General features: G+C 42.1%; 1 protein-coding gene across 1 annotated transcript; it reads left to right on the forward strand.

Annotated features, from left to right (window-relative positions):
• Positions 1–266: 266 nt before the first annotated feature.
• Positions 267–19,377, forward strand: CCNA1 (cyclin A1). The gene is given in 10 exon segments (XM_070749915.1): positions 267–350; positions 3,088–3,266; positions 5,240–5,474; positions 5,585–5,700; positions 8,752–8,975; positions 12,223–12,265; positions 12,267–12,427; positions 14,732–14,846; positions 16,458–16,591; positions 19,093–19,377. Coding segments are annotated over 9 exon segments (1,236 nt in total). The 5' UTR covers positions 267–350; positions 3,088–3,110; the 3' UTR covers positions 19,145–19,377.
• The last annotated feature ends 406 nt before the right edge of the window (positions 19,378–19,783 follow it).

The raw sequence follows: 19,783 nt of genomic DNA on the forward strand, positions 1-19,783 counted from the left end.
TCGGGTTAGGCGACAGCTTCTCCTCCCGGCGAGAGAGATCTCTATGGCGATCCCAGGTTGCCACGGGCGCTGCCCTCCGCATGCAAAGCGGGCGGGCGGGCGGGCGACCGCCGGCTCTAACTGGCCGTTCCCAACAGACGCGGCCGGCTTGAAAGTAAGCAGAGCGCACGCCGAAGGGCCGGGCGGGCTGGGGCGGTAACGGCGTCGTCGGGCGCTCATTGGCCCGCGGCTTATATAGGCTGGGAAGGGAGGCCGGCGAGGGCTGCGTTTGAGTCCTTGCGCGTCTCCGTTGGGTTTGAGTCCTCTGCGCGGACTCGAAGGGATCCTAAAGGGACGCCTTTTCGCTACAGGTGGGGAAGAGTGGAGCGCGGTTGTTTGGGTAACTCGTTGTAAAGTCCTTGCGGGTGTGTGTGGGTTACTCCCGGCATCCCTTCTTTTGGGGCACAACAGCCGAGGGGGCGGTGGGGAAGGAAGCCCTCGGGGGTCGAACCGCTCCTCCTCCCACCCCGCCCGCCTTTTTGAGTTTGCCTGGCGTTGTAACTTTCAATAAATCGAGCCGTCCTGACCTCTCCTCCTCCTTCTCTCTATCGCCCTCTCTCTCTTTTTCTGCCCCCCCCCCGCAGTCCTGAATGTGATGCGGGCAGTAATGGGCTACGAAAGTGGGGGGAATTATTTTATTTTTATTTATTTATTTCAATACACAGCGTTTTTGTGGGTGTATGTATGTATGTATGTATGTATGTATGTATGTATGTATGTATGTATATATATATATATATATATATATATATATATATATATACACATACATACATACATACATACATACACACACACACACACACACACACACTAAAACTCTCACTTCTATTCTTTCATTGATATGTTCTATTCCTATAACTTTTTTTCTATACTTTCATAGATACATTTTACTATGTATCTATATATACACATAGTAAAATACATGATGAAGGTTATAGAGGAGATACTCATAGTAAAATATATCTAAGAAATAATAGAAGAGAAGATATAGGAATAAAACATATCAATGAAAGAATAGAAGAAGAGATATAGGATTAGAAGAAAGGGATAGGAGATATAGGAGAGCAATAGGACAGGGGACGGAAGGCACTCTAGTGCACCTGTACTCGCCCCTTACTGACCTCTTAGGAATCTGGATAGGTCAACCGTAGATAATCTAAGAGTAAAATGTTGGGGGTTTGGGGATGACACTATGGAGTCTGGTAATGAGTTCCACGCTTCGACAACCTGGTTACTGAAGTCATATTTTTTACAGTCAAGTTTGGAGCGGTTAATCAATGGGGTAGTACATTTATGCACTATTTATTGAATACTTAATAGTTTTTTTATTGTCCTTCTCTAGTACCTTTAATAATAATCCTTAATTACTTTTAAGATAGGGAATAATTAAGTAGTATGTTTTTACCCAGCAACGCTTTAATCATTCTCTAGAATGGAACATTTCTAAGCAATTAAAGAAAACCGAGCTACTTGCCTAATCTTGTTATCATACTGAACCTTGAGGGTTCAGTATAAAACCTTAAAATGTCACTGTGTTCCTCGACAAATAATGCTGTCTATCATTTGTTCTTTTTGCATGATCTGTGGTTAGTTGGGGACAATCCGAGGTTAGTTGGGGGGAAAGATCATAGAGCAGCATGAGAAAATATTATTTGACTGAAAGAGTAGTAGATGGTTGGAACAAACTTCCAGCAGAGGTGGTTGGTTGAATCCACAGTAACTAAATTTAGAATAGAATAGAATAGAATTTTATTGTCCAAGTGTGATTAGACACACAAGGAATTTGTCTTGGTGCAGATGCTCTCAGCTTACATAAAAGAAAAAGATACATTTGTCAAGAATCATGTGGTACAACACAATGATTGGGGAGGAACACTGTTAACACTATCATTACTATCTTTCAAAAGCTTACTTGACTTGAGGACAATCATAGGATAGGGAAGCATGCTAATACAGTTCTAATATTTGAAAACCTATTTATTTATTTATTTATTTATTATTTGGATTTGTATGCCGCCCCTCTCCGAAAACTCGGGGCGGCTCACAACAAGTGAAAAGACAATCCAATACATTAATCCAATTAATTAAAATTATAAATTTAAGAAAATATTTATAAATTATAAGCCGAGAGAGCAATTAGCTGAATAGAAACATAGAAACAGAAGATTGATAGCAGAAAAAGACCTCATGGTCCATCTAGTCTGCCCTTATACTATTTCCTGTATTTTATCTTAGGATGGATATATGTTTATCCCAGGCATGTTTAAATTCAGTTACTGCGGATTTACCAACCACGTCTGCTGGAAGTTTGTTCCAAGGATCTACTACTCTTTCAGTAAAATAAAATTTTCTCATGTTGCTTCTGATCTTTCCCCAAACTAACCTCAGATTGTGCCCCTTGTTCTTGTGTTCACTTTCCTATTAAAAACACTTTCTTCCTGAACCTTATTTAACCCTTTAACATATTTAAATGTTTCGATCATGTCCCCCCCTTTTCCTTCTGTCCTCCAGACTATACAGATTGAGTTCATTAAATCTTTCCTCATAAGTTTTATGCTTAAGACCTTCCACTATTCTTGTAGCCCGTCTTTGGACCCATTCAATTTTGTTGTCAATATCTTTTTGTAGGTGAGGTCTCCAGAACTAAACACAGTACAGTATTCCGAATGTGGCCTCACCAGCGCTCTATATAGCGGGATCACAATCTCCCTCTTCCTGCTTGTTATACCTCTAACTATGCAGCCAAGCATTCTACTTGCTTTCCCTACTGCCTGACTGCACCACCCATTTTGAGACTGTCAGAAATCACTACCCCTAAATCCTTCCCTTCTGAAGTTTTTGCTAACACAGAACTGCCAATACAATACTCAGATTGAGGATTCCTTTTCCCCCAAAATGTTTGTTGATGTGCAGTTCCTCATTGTGAAGATGATGGGAGTGCTGTGGAAACCCTACAAAAATGTCACATGCTCGAAGATTTTCACTGATATGTGCTAAGCCAAAGAGAGATTTGAAAACATAATTGATGATTTTTTTTCCTTCCAGTATCAGCTGCTGATTTGCAGAAAATGTATCTTAGCAACAAGGATGATCAGATGGAACAAGCTGGACTCCGGGGTGCCCTGCCACTTCCCGTTGTACCGCATGACAGTCAGAATTCCCAGCACAGAGTTATTCTTGGAGAGCTAAGAGACAATGGACAGCGTCTAAGATCCTCTTCCCATGTAAGTTGGAAAGCATTTTGGATAACTCTTTAATAGCCATCTCTGCTTTGTCTAGAAAAAATATTCAGCATTTTCCGGTGAGTTAGCTTTGGAACTGAAAGAATGTGTTCATTTCCTATATCACAGTGATAAGTTCTATTATCTAAACTGGTTACAGTCACTCATGCCCTCATCACCTCGAGGTTTGATTACTGCAACACTCTCTACATGGGGCTACCTTTGAAAAGTATTCGGAAACTTCAGATCGTGCAAAATGCGGCCGCAAGAGCAATCATGGGCTTTCCTAGATATGCCCATGTCTCATCAACACTCCGCAGTTTGCACTGGCTGCCGATCAGCTTCCGGTCACAATTGAAAGTGTTGGTTATGACCTATAAAGCCCTACATGGCATCGGACCAGAATATCTTCAGGACCGCCTTCTGCCTCACGAATCCCAGCGACCGATTATGTCCCACAGAGTTGGCCTTCTCTGAGTCCCGTCGACTAAACAATGCCGTCTGGCGGGACCCAGGGGAAGAGCCTTCTCTGTGGTGGCCCCGGCCCTCTGGAATCAATTCCCCCCTGAGATTAGGACTGCCCCCACCATCCTTGCCTTTCGAAAGCTCCTGAAAACCCACCTATGTCGCCAGGCATGGGGAAATTGATATACCCCTTAGCTACTATGGGGTTTTTATGTATGGTCTGTTAGGTTGTGTGATTGTTTTTTATAATAAGGGTTTTAAATTGTTCTTTTAACATTAGATTTGTATATTGTGTATTGTTGCTGTGAGCTGCTCTGAGTCCTCGGAGAGGGGCGGCATACAAATTAATTAATAATAATAATAATAATTATTATTATTATTATTATTATTATTATTACTCTTGATCTTGGGCTGATGGAATTTGTGTAATGGGTCCCATTCAGGGGTGAAATTCGATGATTTCACCCCTGGTAGGGTAGGGATGATTTAAATATGTTTGCCGAGATGGTAAATAACACCCCTGGTTGGCTCACCTCATGCTTGCCCGCTCTCCCGTTCGCCACTCACCTCTTCTGACTAATACGCCCCAGTCTCCATCAATCTCTCCTCTCCCGCTCTCTTTCTCTTTTTCCCAGAGAACAAATCCTCACATGACCACCAAGCCAAGCCCACAGAACCAGAAGTGGAAATTTTTGAATTTCACCCCTGGTCCCATTACAGTGTTCCCTCGATTTTTGCGGGTTCAAACTTTGCGAAAAGTCTATACCATGGTTTTTCAAAAATATTAATTAAAAAATACTTTGTGGGGTTTTTCTCTATACCACGTTTTTTCCCGCCCGATGACGTCATATGTCTTCGCCAAACTTTCTTCCGCCTTTAATAATTTTTTAAAAAAATAAAGTTTAATAATTAAACATGGTAAGTAATAATCTAAATGGTTGCTAAGGGAATGGGAAATTGTAATTTAGGGGTTTAAAGTGTTAAGGGAAGGCTTGTGATACTGTTCATAACCAAAAATAGCGTATTTACTTCCGCATCTCTACTTTGCGGAAATTCAACTTTCTCGCGCGGTCTCAGAACGCATCCCCCGCGAACATTGAGGGAACACTGTATACCCATGCAGCATGATCTACATCCAATGATGATACGAATTGTGGTCTATCAACATTTAGAAGACCAAGGCTGATCTGAATAATACTGCTTTTATTTTTTTTATATACATAACCAGGGGTGGGCTGCTGCCCAGACCGGGGGGTGAGGGGGGAATGCAGTGGGTAGCGAAAATGGAGCTCCACCCCAGAGCACCCAATTTGCACTGAAAGATGTTGAAAGAAAACGCAGGGCATCCTGCATAAGCCACACCCACAGTGTGGTGGTAAAAATGTTGGTAGCCCTTCACTGTACAGAACTACAGTCATTATCTGGAAGTTGATTTCATGGACTTCTTTTCTGTTTGGTTTAAAAAGTGTTCCTGCTTATCCAAGTAGTTTCTTCAGTGTATTCTTTTTCAGGGAATTTCCATGATGAGACCAGTATCTGGATCAGAAAATATTATTCCTATGACTGGCAAATATCTAATGCCAACCTCTGTGACATCCAAGAAAAGTATTACTGTTTACATAAATAAAGTGGAAGAGAGAAGCAAAAATGATTGTATAGCAGCAGAAGAAGTGGAATATAGTATGTGTGAAACTGAGACCTGTGCAATAAAACCTAACCTTCATCTATTGTTGAACTTGAGTACAGGTAACAAATCATTAAATTTAATAATTTAACTTCTTGTGTTTTATGTCGCCTCTTATGATGGCAACATTTGAATGTTAAGGAGCACTTTTTGAATATTTTGCATGATCTAGTGTCGCCAATGTTGGTGGATAAGTCCCTGCAAAATGAAGATTGTGAGGGTGATGAACTGGACATAAGTATTGATGAATATGCAGAAGATATTCATAATTATTTAAGAGATGCAGAAGTAAGTAACAACATAAACAGACTTACTATAGTGGCTATTGTACACATATACTGCACGAGAAGAATCTTCCTTTTTGACTCTGTCTCTTAAACCTCACTTGGAGAATATTTCCTTATTGTGTAATATCCCTAGAAATGGCTTCTCGTTCTATCTGAACAGCTTTAAGATAGATGCTATTGATTTTGCATTCCATAACTTGCTAAGAATGGCTACTAAAAGAGGATAGTTCAGCTATTGTTTGCATAGCTCTATAAGCATTTGTGTACTGCTATCTCTCTGCGTATTTTAATTACTATGGCTACCTACTTGTGAATGACCCGGAGGGGGAGGGAGGTAGCAGTTTTGAGAGGCAGTTCTTTATTTTACCACTATGCATTCTTTACTCTTTTTTTCCTCTCTCTGTACTAAGGTAATGTGCATGTTACAATTTAGATAACATATACTGTATCTGACAAAATAGATTCTAATTAATAGAAGACGGTATCTCTCTTATTTTTAAGACACCAAAATTCTCCTGTGGCTGTGCTACAGATGGTTTCACGTTGCTTTGGTTAGTTTTGGTTTAATTTTAAAATAACTCACTTTGGTGTACACCTTCACCAAAATGATTATAATATTTTCTGAACCTATTTTGGGCACGAAAAAGTAAGAAAACCTACCTTTCTTAAAACGAAGTGGGGAAGAGTGTTGGGATAATCATAAATGCTTCCAAGAAGGCATCTTTCCCAAACCATTGTGTATCCTCCTGTTCTCTAATCATGATTGGCTCTGTTATCTGAAAGGAAACATTTACATATTTGCAGCTCTCCAAGAATATTGGTTGCTACTTCCAAAATTTCAACTTGATTGAGTTTCTGCCTCATTTTATCATTCAACTTATAAAACTTTTCAATATTTAGGGGAATCTGCAATTTCAAAGTTAGTGAAAGTTAGTTGTCCAGGCCGAAAATGGGCCTGGCCATTTTAACCAGCAAGGTGCTGCAGGAGGCGTCCGTCCCCACTACCTGGCCATCGCTGGAGGGGGGGCAGAGCCTACCTCCCAAGTCCTCTTGCCCGGCGGGAGGCGAAGCATTGTGTGGAGGGGTGTCAGGCTCCATCAAGCGGGCAATGGCCGGGAGCCGCCGAAAATCCCTGATCCTAGTTCTTTCTTGTTTCGGCGGCTCCCAGCCATCGCCCGCTTGATGGAGCCTGACACCTCCCCCACAGTGCTTCACCTCCCGCCGGGCAAGAGGGCTTGGGAGGTAGGCTCTGCTGGGCCGGCTTTTGAGGATCCTGGCAGGGAGCTTCAAGCGGGCGATGGCCGGGAGCCACTGAAATGAGAAAGAACTAGGGGCAGGGATTTTTGGTGGCTCCCAGCCATCACCCGCTTGAAGCTGCCCGCCAGGATCCTCAAAATCTGGCCTGGGAGAACCTGCCTCTCGAGCCCTCTTGCCTGGCAGGGTGTCAGGTTCTATCAAGCGGGTGATGGCCGGGAGCCACCAAAAATCCCGGCCCCTAGTTTTCTCTCATTTCGGCAGCTCCTGGCCATCGCCCGCTTGATGGAGCCTGACACCTCCTGCCAATGCTTCAGGATCCCATTCAGCAGCTTCTAGCTGGCGGTGGGCGGGAGGAGGCATGGAGGGCTCTGAGTCAGAGCCCTCCTCGCCTCCCCCTCCTGCCCAACGCCCACTGGAAGCTGCCGGACAGGATCCTGAATAGCCGGCCAGCAGAACCTGCCTCCCCACCCCTCTGGCCCGGTGTGAGGCAAAGCGCTGGGAGGTCAGGCTCTGGGTCTGGAGTCGCCCCTCCTGCCCCCCCAACCCGAGTTGGCAGCTTGAGCCTCAGAGCCCCCCCCCCCGCCTCCCCCTCCCACCCACTACGGTGTTTGAGCAAACGCCGAACCTGAACACGGACTTCTGAAAAAGTCCAGGTTCGGGTTCAGTGTGCTGAACCCCACAAAGTTTGTCACGAACCCGAACTATGCAAGTTTGGTTCGCCCAACACTAATCATAACTAAACACTAGTCCGTCAAATCATTCTAGAAAGCACATTGGCAATCTGAATGTGTCTTCATGAGAGCATCTAAATTTCTAAAACGATGAAAGGCCTAGAAGGAAAAAAAATTAAGGATTGATTGGAATAGCTTCCAAGAACGTTAGGTTTATCATGGACAAGATGAGATACAATTATTCAGAGTGGTTCCGGAAGACACAGCAAGAAATAAGGGACGTAAAGTACAAAGAAGTAGACATCAGGAAATAATGACATAATGGTAAGGACTGTTCACCAGTGGAATAGATTGGCCTGGGAAGTGACAATGTTAGTGGAGGTATTTAAACACTGGCTGGATGATCATCTGTTGGGTTTGCTATTATGGTAAATTTCTGCATTGGGCAGAGGACTGAACTACATACTATAGATTCTAAAGTTCTCTCCAAACTTTATGTTCTATGATTGGTAGTTATAATAAACTATGTTAGATATAGAGAGCCACAATTATACCTCTCCTTAAACCAACAATTTTGTTTTTTCATTCAATCCAAAAGTCCTTAAGATATGCCCCAAACTGGAAAGGGGAGATGGAGAAGTAAACTTCTATTTCTTGCCCAATTGCTCCATCTGCCAGCCTTCTTGGAACAACTTGGAACATTCATAGATAATTTTTCTTATCTCCTGGGAGGAAATAGGGCTGGAAAAGGCAGGGAGAAGCCTCTGTGGGTCCTCTCTAGGAATCTCCTGGGAGGAAACAGGGCCTCTACCCTCCCTGTGGTTTCCCCAATTGCACACATTATTTGCTTTTACATTGATTCCTATGGGAAAAATTGCTTCTTCTTAAAAACTTTTCTACTTAAAAACCTGGTCACCGAACAAATTAAGTTCGTAAGTAGAGGTACCACTGTAGTCAGCATTCACACATTATATTAGGTCACAGACTCTATACTGAATGCCACAATTGTTGACTTCTTGTGGCACATTAAACCAAAGCCAAGCCAAACGTGTTATGGCTTAGTGCAATATGTGTAGAAGATGTATTCCCTTTGCTTATTCTAAAGCCAAACCCTTTGTGTGTAGGTAAGATATAAGCCGAGACCATGCTACATGAGGAAGCAGCCTGATATAACCTCAGGGATGCGTGCCATCTTAGTTGACTGGCTGGTAGAAGTTGGTGAAGAATACAAGCTTCAGACAGAGACACTGTACCTTGCTGTGAACTACTTGGACAGATTTCTTTCTTGCATGTCGGTCCTCAGAGGAAAATTGCAACTTGTAGGAACAGCAGCAATGCTCCTGGCTGCGTAAGTATGTTTAAATAAAAGACAACCTGTGGAAGATGACTGTTCTTGGAGAGCTTATCAAGGTGATAGAATTGGCTGAAAAAAGTGCAGTGAAGAATTTGTAGGCTTCTAGTTTGGTTCCATATTTTCTCCCTACCTCCATTTTCAGATGTTATTGTTCTGCGCCAAGGTTTAAAACAATCAAGAGTTTTAGAGGAGTTTGCAAGTTTTGCTCTCTCCGAAGATTCAGGGCAGCTCACAGAATAGATAGAAACATAAGCATGTAGCACAAATCTAATAATTTAAAATACAGTAGTACCCCTAGATACGAGCATAATTCGTTCCATAAGGGAGCTTGTATCTTGAGGCAACTTGTATTCTGGAACAAATAACTTTTTCCCCCTCCGAGATAACCAAAAGCAAGGATCCTTGCGCCACCTAGTGGACGTTCGGCTCGTATCCCGAATTTGAGCTCGGAACTAGGACAGAAATGTCTCTCTCCACGTGGCTCGTATCTTGAAATACTCGCATGTAGAGCAGCTCGTATCTAGAGGTACTACTGTACAACTAAAAACCCTAATATAATATGCAATCATACAGTCCAATCACACCATACATTACATTTATTGGTCAGAGGGGCAAGATCTAATTGCCCCAAGCCTGGCAACATAGATGGGTCCTAAGGCTTTTGCAGAAGGCGAGGAAGATGGGGACAGTACGAATCTCTGGGGAAAGCTGATTCCAGAGGGCTGGCGCCCCCACAGAGAAGACTCTTCCCCTAAGCCCCGCCAAACGACATTGTTTGGTTGACGGGACCTGGAGAAGGCCAACCCTGTGGGACTTGCCTTTGTGTTCCTGCATCAGAACATATAGTACAGTGAGGGCGAACCCTTGTTTTTGCTCGGGTTACAAAAGTGCGCACGGATGGATGCCCATACCCATAGTGCAGTGCCCTTCCCACTGCACATGCACACAGCCTTCCTCCCATGCTGCTGCCCCGCACATGCCTACAGACCTCACAGAGGCCTCCGGACTTTGGGTAGGCCCGTTGAGCAGTTTTTCTCACTCTCCAGCCTTCAGGAAAGCCTCCGGAGCTTGTGGATGGCAAAAAATAGGCCTACTAGAAGTTCGGAAACAAAGTCAAATTTAATAGAAAAAGCAAGTTAGTTGGGGGAAAGATCAAAGGCAACATGAGAAAATATTATTTTACTGAAAGAGTAGTAGATCCTTGGAACAAACTTCCAGCAGACGTGGTTGGTAAATCCACAGTAACTGAATTTAAACATGCCTGGGATAAACATATATCCATCCTAAGATAAAACACAGGAAATAGTATAAGGGCAGACTAGATGGACCATGAGGTCTTTTTCTGCCGTCAGTCTTCTATGTTTCTATGTGATGTTTTATAATAGAACGTATTCTTTTTCTTTTTTGATTTGATTTAACATATAATTAGGTGTTTTTTTTCTTCTAGAAAACATATATAGTTTAATATATTAGTAGATTTGTTTTTAAATAGCGAATTGTAGCAAATATTCTTATATATTCTCTGGATTGATCTAAATAGTAATAAGTTTTTTTTTCCTTCTGTACAGTGAAGACTTCTATCTTGAGCGGAGCGATTGTAGCTCCTTTTTATGTTATGTGTTGTGTTTGTAATGTGTGTCTTTTGAAAAATAATAAAAACATTTTTTTAAAAAAGAAGTTCGGAAACAAACTGTTGGGCCATTTTTCACTCTCCCCATGCTTCAGGAGGCATTCCTGAAGCCTAGGGAGGGCGAAAATGGTATCCTGCCCTTTGGAAGGCCGAAAATAAGCTGGCCAGCATCCACATGCGCACTGGAGCTGACAGAGGGCAACTCCTTGGGTGCCCTGAGATATGGCTTCAGGTGCCATTTGTGACACACATGCCATAGATTCGCCATCACAGATATAGTATACAGTGTTCCCTCGATTTTCGCGGGTTCGAACTTCGCGAAAAGTCTACCACGGTTTTTCAAAAATATTAATTAAAAAAATACTTTGCGGGTTTTTTTCCTTATACCACGGTTTTTCCTGCCCAATGATGTCATGTGTCATCGCCAAACTTTCGTCTGCCTTTAATAAATGTTTTTTTTAATAAACTTTAATAAACATGGTGAGTAATAATCTAAATGGTTTCTAAGGGAATGGGAAATTGCAATTTAGGGGTTTAAAGTGTTAAGGGAAGGCTTGGGATACTGTCAAATAGCCAAAAATAGTGTTATTTACTTCTGCATCTCTACTTCGCGGAAATTCGACTTTCGTGGGCGGTCTCGGAATGCATCCCCCGTGAAAATTGAGGGAACACTGTATCTCTCTTATGAAAAGCATTTTGAACATCTTAGCCTGTTTGGCAAGCAGGGAAGTTACATCCACAACACCTCTTGCCCATCGTATTCTAGGCTAGAGATGAAATCTGTTATTGGATCCTCATTTTGGATCTGCACCCTAACTTGAATTTTACCTTACATAAGCACACGTTGATGGTTTTGACAAGTCCGCAGGGCAGGATTAAAAGAAAAGCTGTTTTGAATGCAGATTGCTTAGCAGGCGTAGTTCCCACTTCAGTGTATCTTGCAATTCTGCAAAATGCCTAGAAGACGTGGCAGACAAGTCTCTTAAGAATTTAATATCAAATTCCCTAGTTTGTCTATATTTATATAATCCCTTAATATTCGATCATGTTAACTGACACATTAATGTATTTGTTATATAGACTACTTAGATATTAATACATTACAGACGCATGCATAAATGTTTATAAGAAAATGTAAAAATGAGTCATGAATTTAATTTTTTTTTTTGGAGAGCTAAAGAGATAACGATGTGAACGAGCTGAGTTGAAGTGAGAGATTTTAGCTGGTTTCAGATGATTGGATGACAGTAGCAATAAGTGGATAGAGTACCAAACTAGGAAAGGTTTGAGTCAATCCTCAGACTTAGAACTTAGTGGATAACTTTGGGCTATTCACACACACACAGCCCAACCTATCTTGTGGAGTTGTTGATAGGAAAAAATTAGGTTGAGGAAACTAATCACATTGAGCTCCTATTTGAAAGGCAGGAATTAAATTAGTAAATGAATAGAAGTATAAGATCTGCTCCGTAATGAAAATATAGCTCAGGTACATTTTTATTTTACATTTTAAAGATTATGATGCTTACACTGAATGATTGTCATGGATTAACTGGATGAAAACACACTGATAATACAATGAATATTTTTCTACACCCTTCCTTTCCCCAGGAAATATGAAGAAATCTATGCCCCAGAAGTGGAAGAATTTGTGTTACATAACAGATGACACTTATTCCAAAAAACAACTGTTGCGAATGGAACACCTGCTTCTTAAAGTACTTGCTTTTGATTTAACTGTGCCAACTGTCAATCAGTCCTCCTTCAATACTTACCAAAGGCACAGTGTAAGTCTTAAGACGGAAAACTTTGCCAGGAGGTAAGTTCTATGTCTTTATAGATTATTCTTTGTTTTGTAAGCATTTAAAGAACATCTTGACCACAAAACTAAGAGCCACCTATCTGCACTGTGGTATCTGTTTTCAATATATATTTGACCTGCTATGTTGAGATTACATTTTTAAGTATATACTTCAATGGAATTTCTATCTAGGTGTGTTGTATTGTTACCAGAGTTCATCTTGACACTTTTAAAACAGGTGAAGTCGTATTACTGAAAGGAGAGATTGCAAGGGAGAGGTACAGAGCTACATATTTCTATCTCAGTCTCGAAGACTTGGCAGTGAAAATTCGTCCCAAAATTGCTATTGGAGTATGAACTCATGTTACAGAAGATGGAATTGTCACAAGTTACTATATTGAACTAATTTAATTTAAAGTGGAATCAAATAGGTTTTATTGGGATTTACATTCAACAATGATTATAGTTTTAACCCTGTCCATTTATTGCGTATTTTTCCTAAGATGCCATTGGTCTTAGTATAACATATTTCATATTTGTGTCTTGGGATAATTTGAAAGAAGTGGGGCAGAACCAGAATAATGAGAATTGGCCTCATCTCTCTTCCCCACCCCAGGGATAAGTGGGGGAAGGACAAGAATACCATTTGCCAAAATAAAATAAAATAAATCCTTGCAGGAGCCATTGAAAACCAATATGAAATAATATAGTACAATATGTACTACAATATAAGTATAAGTATCATATAGTACAATAATAAGTACAAGCAGTCAAGGACAATACAACCATTGCAAATACAATGATACCTCCTCTTACAAACCCCTCGTCATACAAACTTTTCGAGATACAAACCCGGTGTTTAAGATTTTTTTGACTCTTCTTCCAAACTATTTTCACCTTACAAACCCAAGCCACCACCACTGGGATGCCCCGCCTCCGGACTTCTCTTGCCAGAGAAGCGCCCATTTTTGTGCTTCTGGGATTCCCCTGAGGCTCCCCTCCATGGGAAATCCCACCTCTGGACTTCCGTGTTTTTGCCATGCTGCAGGGGCATCAGAGCACTGCAAAAACGGGCGCTTTGCTGGCAACGGAAGTCCGGAGGTGGGCTTTCCCAGCGAGGGGAGCCTGAGCGAAATCGCAGCATCACAAAAACACGGAAGTCCAGCGGTGGGGTTTCGAGGACTTCCATGTTTTTGTGATGCTGCAATTTCTCTGAGGCTCCCCTCGCTGGTAAACCCCACCTCCGGACTTCCATTGCCAGCAAAGCACTTGTTTTTGTGCTGCTGGGATTCCCTGCAGCATCACAAAAACACAGAAGTCCGGAGGTGGGGTTTCCCATGGAGGGGAGCTTCAGGGAAATCCCAGCAGCGCAAAAACGGGTACTTCGGCTGGCGAAAGGGGTGAGTTTTGGGCTTGCACACATTAATTGCTTTTCCATTGATTCCTATGGGAAACATTGTTTCGTCTTACAAACTTTTCACCTTACAAAAAAATTTGGCAAAAGTTGAAAGGAAGTACAGTGGTACCTCTACGTAAGAACGCCTCTACTTAAGAACTTTTCTAGATAAGAACCGGGTGTTTAAGATTTTTTTGCCTCTTCTTAAGAACCATTTTCTACTTAGGAACCCAAGCCCGGAAAAATTTCCCAGGAAATTTGAGAGCGGCGCGAAGGCCCGGCCAATTTCCTGCCATTCCCCCTGGGTTTATCTCTCTGGCACAGTGTATAGGAGGCAGCCTCGCGCCGGGTGTATGGGAGGCGCGTGCTCCTCCTGACCCGCTCAGAATCCCTCTTTTTTCTTAAAGCCTTAAAGTTTTGGATTTTTAAAAAATTCCCCTCACCTCACTTTCTTTCTTCGGCAGCGAATGTCTTCCTCTTCTTCCTCCTCCCACCCAAATTCCGAGCTTTTATTTCTTTCCTAATGGGTTTGCACGCATTATTTGCTTTTACATTGATTCCTATGGGAAAATTGCTTCTACTTACAAACTTTTCTACTTAAGAACCTGGTCACGGAACAAATTAAATTCTCAAGTAGAGATACCACTGTATAATAATAAGTACAAGCAGTCAAGGACAATACAACCATTGCAAATACAGAATTTGGCAAAGTTAAAAGGAAGTACTTTATTTCCATTGTTTGGAAAGCAAATAGATCAGTGTTACTAATGATCATACGCAAAGTGCAATAAAGGGATAGGAAAAGCTTGTTAACTTTTTCAGCTGAGCAGAAAAACCAGTGTAAATAGGCCAAGCCATTAGTAACATTGATATCCTTCATCTTTCCTAATGTTCCTTCCTTTAAAAAATGTTCTGTTCTTTTAGTACATAGCAGAATTGAGTCTCCTCGAAGCAGATCCATTCCTGAAGTATCTGCCCTCACAAATGGCAGCCGCTGCTTATTGTCTAGCGAACTACACTGTGAACCGGCATTTCTGGGTAATATTTATTTTAATTTAAAGGGGCTTGGATATGTCTGGGCATTTTTTTCAAGAATGAACTATAAAGGATAAGAAGGTTTCTAATGTTTCCTTTTAGCATCATTTTTAAATTTTATCTTAACGGACAGCTTCAGAAATGGCTACTTCAGTGAAAAGATCAGTACTATGACAAAACAATTTCCAATGTTTGTCATTTCTAAAAAGAATGTTTACAGATTTTAGCATGGGCTCAACAGCTGTTTATTTCAGCACCACAAGCTTTGTCCTGGCACCTTGCTCAATATTTTATCTCAAACCAAGCAGATGTGAATTTGTCATTGCTGGAATGAGCTGAAGTAAAGAGTTTGTTCCAAAAACATCCCTAGCAAAACACCTTCTGTGTTGGGTTTCTTCAATTTTATGAGAATGTTCCCATTATGTACAGCAAAGACCCCCAAATTTCCTTCCAGGGTGCATTCCAAAAGTAATGCAATTATTATTTTTAAAGTAATTTATTGAACAGATTTGCACAAACACTTAAAATTCTTGAAAGTACTGTCTTTGGGCCTTTACACATTTTTTCCAGCAACTCTTGCCATGACCGGTACGCGCCCTGGAAGGCCTTTTCGGAGACCTCTCGCAAGGTCTTCGTCACGGCTGATTGGATCTCTTCTATGGACGAAAAACACGGCTTGCCACAACGCGCTACGATTCTGCGAGTTCCTGGCCAAACCCCAGGTGCCAACGCTGCCCCCCCATAGTCCTGACGTTGCCCCAGCAAACTTCTTTTTGTTCCCAGCCCTGAAAGGAACCCGTTTTTCGTCCATAGAAGAGATCCAATCAGCCATGACAAAGACCTTGTGAGAGGTCCCTGAAGACGCCTTCCAGGGCGTGTACCGGTCATGGCAGAATTGCTGGAAAAAATGTGTAGAGGCCCAAGGACAGTATTTTGAAGAACCCCAAAATACCCCCTGTGCACCCTTTTCCAAGGGCGTGCAAGGAGCCGGGCGTTGGAGTTGGCGGCAGAGAGCGATGAAAGTGCAGAGGCACCGCGCGCGCTCCCCATCCCCCTGCCAGCCCGCAGGGGGCAGTGGCGGGGAGGTGCCGGCAATAGACATGGGTGGAAGGAAAGGGAGCCTCCCCCGCCCTCGCCTCCCCACGGTGCCTCCGGCCTCCTCGCACCCCTGGCCTCTCGCTGCTGCCCCCCACCCACCCGATCCACTCCCTCTCTGGGTTTCTCCACCTCCCGCCTTGGGGCGTGACTTCTCCCACAGCGGTGGTGGTTGCGGATTCTCCTCCTCTTCCTCATCCGTGCTCCCAGCCAGGGGGCTGCGAAATCTGTTCAATAAATTACTTTTAAAAAATAATTGCATTACTTTTGGAACGCACCCTGTAATTATAAATGGGGTAAATAGTGTGAGCTCCTCAAAGCTGAGCAAAGCTCTTTGCCTATGGTTTGAATCGATGTCTTTCAGGATCCCTATATAATGTTTTCAGGTAAGGCTGCCGAGTTGTATAAAGTCTGTCCTAACTTAATAGCTAATTCAGCATAAGTTTCTTTCCAGGTCCTTTCTTGTCTCTCTGAATTTATTGTAGTACTGAAGCTGTAACTCTGTCTTCTCATGAGCAGCCAGAAACTCTTGCTGCTTTCACGGGATACTCACTGAGTGAGATTGTGCCTTGCCTAAGTGACCTGCACAAAGCATGCCTGGATGCGCCTCATCAACAGCAGCAAGCAATAAGGGAAAAATACAAGCTGACTAAGTAAGTTCTTGGGTCAGCAGCTGCGTCTTGTCCTTCTAATCACCATGTCAGCCCATAATGCCAAATTTGGAAAGATGGAAGCAATCTAGTAGAACTCAAAAACTGGAGAGGTGGGGTGGGTGGGTGAGCACAGGAGATGGCCTTCGCAACAGTGTACGATGTTGTTGGGCCAAAGTTCCCTTCATCTGTTACCTACCCCACACAATACAAATTGGAGTTCTTCAGTTGCTTGTCCCATCTGTTCAGACTGATAACATTGAGCAGACAGCATATATCCATTCCATACAGTATTTGGGTGACAGATTCACATGTATGGATTTTTATTCTGCTAAACTCATGATCTTTCTATTGATAGCGAACCTCTAGTTCAGTGATGGCGAACCTTTTTCTCCTTGGGTGCTGAAAGCAGGTGCGGACACACTATCGTGCCTGTGCAAGAACCCATAATTCAATGCCTGGGGAGGGTAAGAATTGCCTCCCCTGCCCCCCCCGAGCTCTGTAGGCCAGAAACAGACCATTTCCCAACTTCTAGTAGGCCCGGTAGGCCCATTTATTTATTTATTTATTTATGTTATTTATGTTATTTATTTATTTATTTTGTCCAATACACAATGAGGGTTTTAGTGGGTGTGTATATATGAGATTCGACACAAAAATATGTAACCCTTCCCTGGTGCAGAGCTGAAGGGATTGGATACTGTAGCCTAGAGGATGATACTCTGCCTTACAAGGCAAAGGTTGCAGATTCAAGTCCCAGTGGGTATGGCTAGCTGATGAGGCCAAAATAAGGCCGAAACAGATCTATCCTAGTCTTCCTTAATTTTCAAATTCAGCAAAAAAAACAACCCAAAAATGTGACACACACACACATATACACACACACACACACACACACATAGTAAAATACATGATGAGGGTTATAGAGGAGATACTCATAGTAAAATATATCTAAGAAAGAATAGAAAAGAAGATATAGGAATAGAACATATCAATGAAAGAATAAAAGAAGAGATATAGGAATAGAGGAAAGGTATAGGAGATATAGGAGAGCAATAGGACAGGGGACGGAAGGCACTCTAGTGCACTTGTACTCGCCCCTTACTGACCTCTTAGGAATCTGGATAGGTCAACCGTAGATAATCTAAGGGTAAAGTGTTGGGGGTTTGGGGATGACACTATGGAGTCCGGTAATGAGTTCCACGCTTCGACAACTCGGTTACTGAAGTCATATTTTTTACAGTCAAGTTTGGAGCGGTTAATATTAAGTTTAAATCTGTTGTGTGCTCTTGTGTTGTTGTGGTTGAAGCAGAAGTAGTCACCGACAGGCAGGACGTTGCAGCATATGATCTTGGGGGCAATACTTAGATCACATTTAAGGCGTCTTAGTTCTAGGCTTTATAGGCCCAGGATTGAAAGTCTAGTCTCGTAGGGCATTCTGTTTCGAGTGGAGGAGTGAAGGGCTCTTCTGGTGAAGTATCTTTGGACATTTTCAAGGGTGTTGATGTCTGAGATGCAATATGGGTTCCAAACGGATGAGCTGTATTCGAGGATGGGTTTCATCCTCCCCAGGTTCCAGAAGCTTCCCTGAAGCTTGGGGAGGGTAAAAACGGCCTCCCCCATCCCCCAGAGGCCATCATGAAGCCAAAAATGCCCCCCCAGAGCCTCCATGTGAGCCAAAAATCAGCTGGCCGGTGCACACATGCTTTTTGGAGCTGAGCTGGGACAACAGCTTGTGTGCCAGCAGATATGGCTCCACATACCACCTGTGGCAGCCGTGCCATAGGTTCGTCGTCACTGCTCTAGTTATTCAAGGTAATAAAACTCCCTCATTATATATTTATTGAATACACCTTTGGGGTACATTACTTACTGATGTTCATATACTTGGAAATTAATTATGGGAGTCTGAAAAATTACTCTCATTCCTTGAGTATTCCCCAAGTGATATATATTCAAAATACAGCATCATTTTAGGTAGTAGATAAATATCTTAAACCGATGTAAGGATCGGTTCCAAAGATGCCTAACTTTTGCAGACAGAATATAATTTGGGAATGGCAGAATACGCGCAGTTCAGAAAACACAGATCTTCCAACGTTTATTCCTGTGTGGAATTCCGCAGTAAAGCCATGTGTTTTCCTGGGATTGTGTTTGTGCCTGGACAATGATGCAGCTGCTTTAAAGCAGTTCATACACGTGCTATGATTCTGTTTGTGGATGGTCTGATGCACATTCCAGAGATGGAAAGGGGATGTCCTGTAGTACAGCCCTGGTTTCTGCGATCAGACCACTTATCTAGAGCAGTGTTTCCCAACCTTGGCAACTTGAAGATATCTGGACTTCAACTCCCAGAATTCCCCAGCCAGCATGGGGAATTCTGGGAGTTGAAGTCCAAATATCTTCAAGTTGCCAAGGTTGGGAAACACTGATCTAGAGCGTTGGAACTTAGAGACTGTCATGATCAACTTGGGATCAGTAATAAGTGGCTTCCTTCTTTACAGATATATGCAAGTATCCCTTCTGGAGCCACCAACTGTTCTACCTCTACTATGAATTGCAGCATGCCCAGAAAAACACAGAAGCTGAAACACTTGCCTCCTGATCAATAGAGTTGATCTGGCCAATTAGTTATTTTTAAAGGGCACTGCAGGTCATGTGTCTAATCTGCTGCTAAAACTATTTTTAGATGATCTTCTGATATGTAGCTATATTGTATTAAAAGGACTCAGTATTGTAGTTTTTATCATAAACTAAGGACACTTTTAATAAACATCTTGAAAAGAAAATTATTAGCTTTGTGTATCTTCTTTGCTTTTGAACAGTTCTATACAGGTGAAGTAATGAAATTTGCCAATAAAATGAAAACTGGTACTATCTTTTAGGGATAAATATTATTATTATTATTATTATTATTATTATTATTATTATTATTATTATTATTATTTATTAGATTTGTATGCCACCCTTCTCCGTAGACTCGGGGCGGCTCACAACAGTGATAAAAAGCAATACATGGTAACAAATCTAATATTTAAAATCTAAAAATAACAATTTGACATTAAAAAGTCTAAAAAAAACCCAATATATAAAAACATACACACAATGATATCATACACAAAAACTACATGGGCAAGGGAGAGATGTCTCAGTTCCCCTGTGCCTGATGGCAGAGGTGGGTTTTAAGGAGTTTAC

This window comes from Erythrolamprus reginae, chromosome 4, assembly GCF_031021105.1.
Source record: "Erythrolamprus reginae isolate rEryReg1 chromosome 4, rEryReg1.hap1, whole genome shotgun sequence".
Classification (NCBI taxonomy): Eukaryota; Metazoa; Chordata; class Lepidosauria; order Squamata; family Dipsadidae; genus Erythrolamprus; species Erythrolamprus reginae.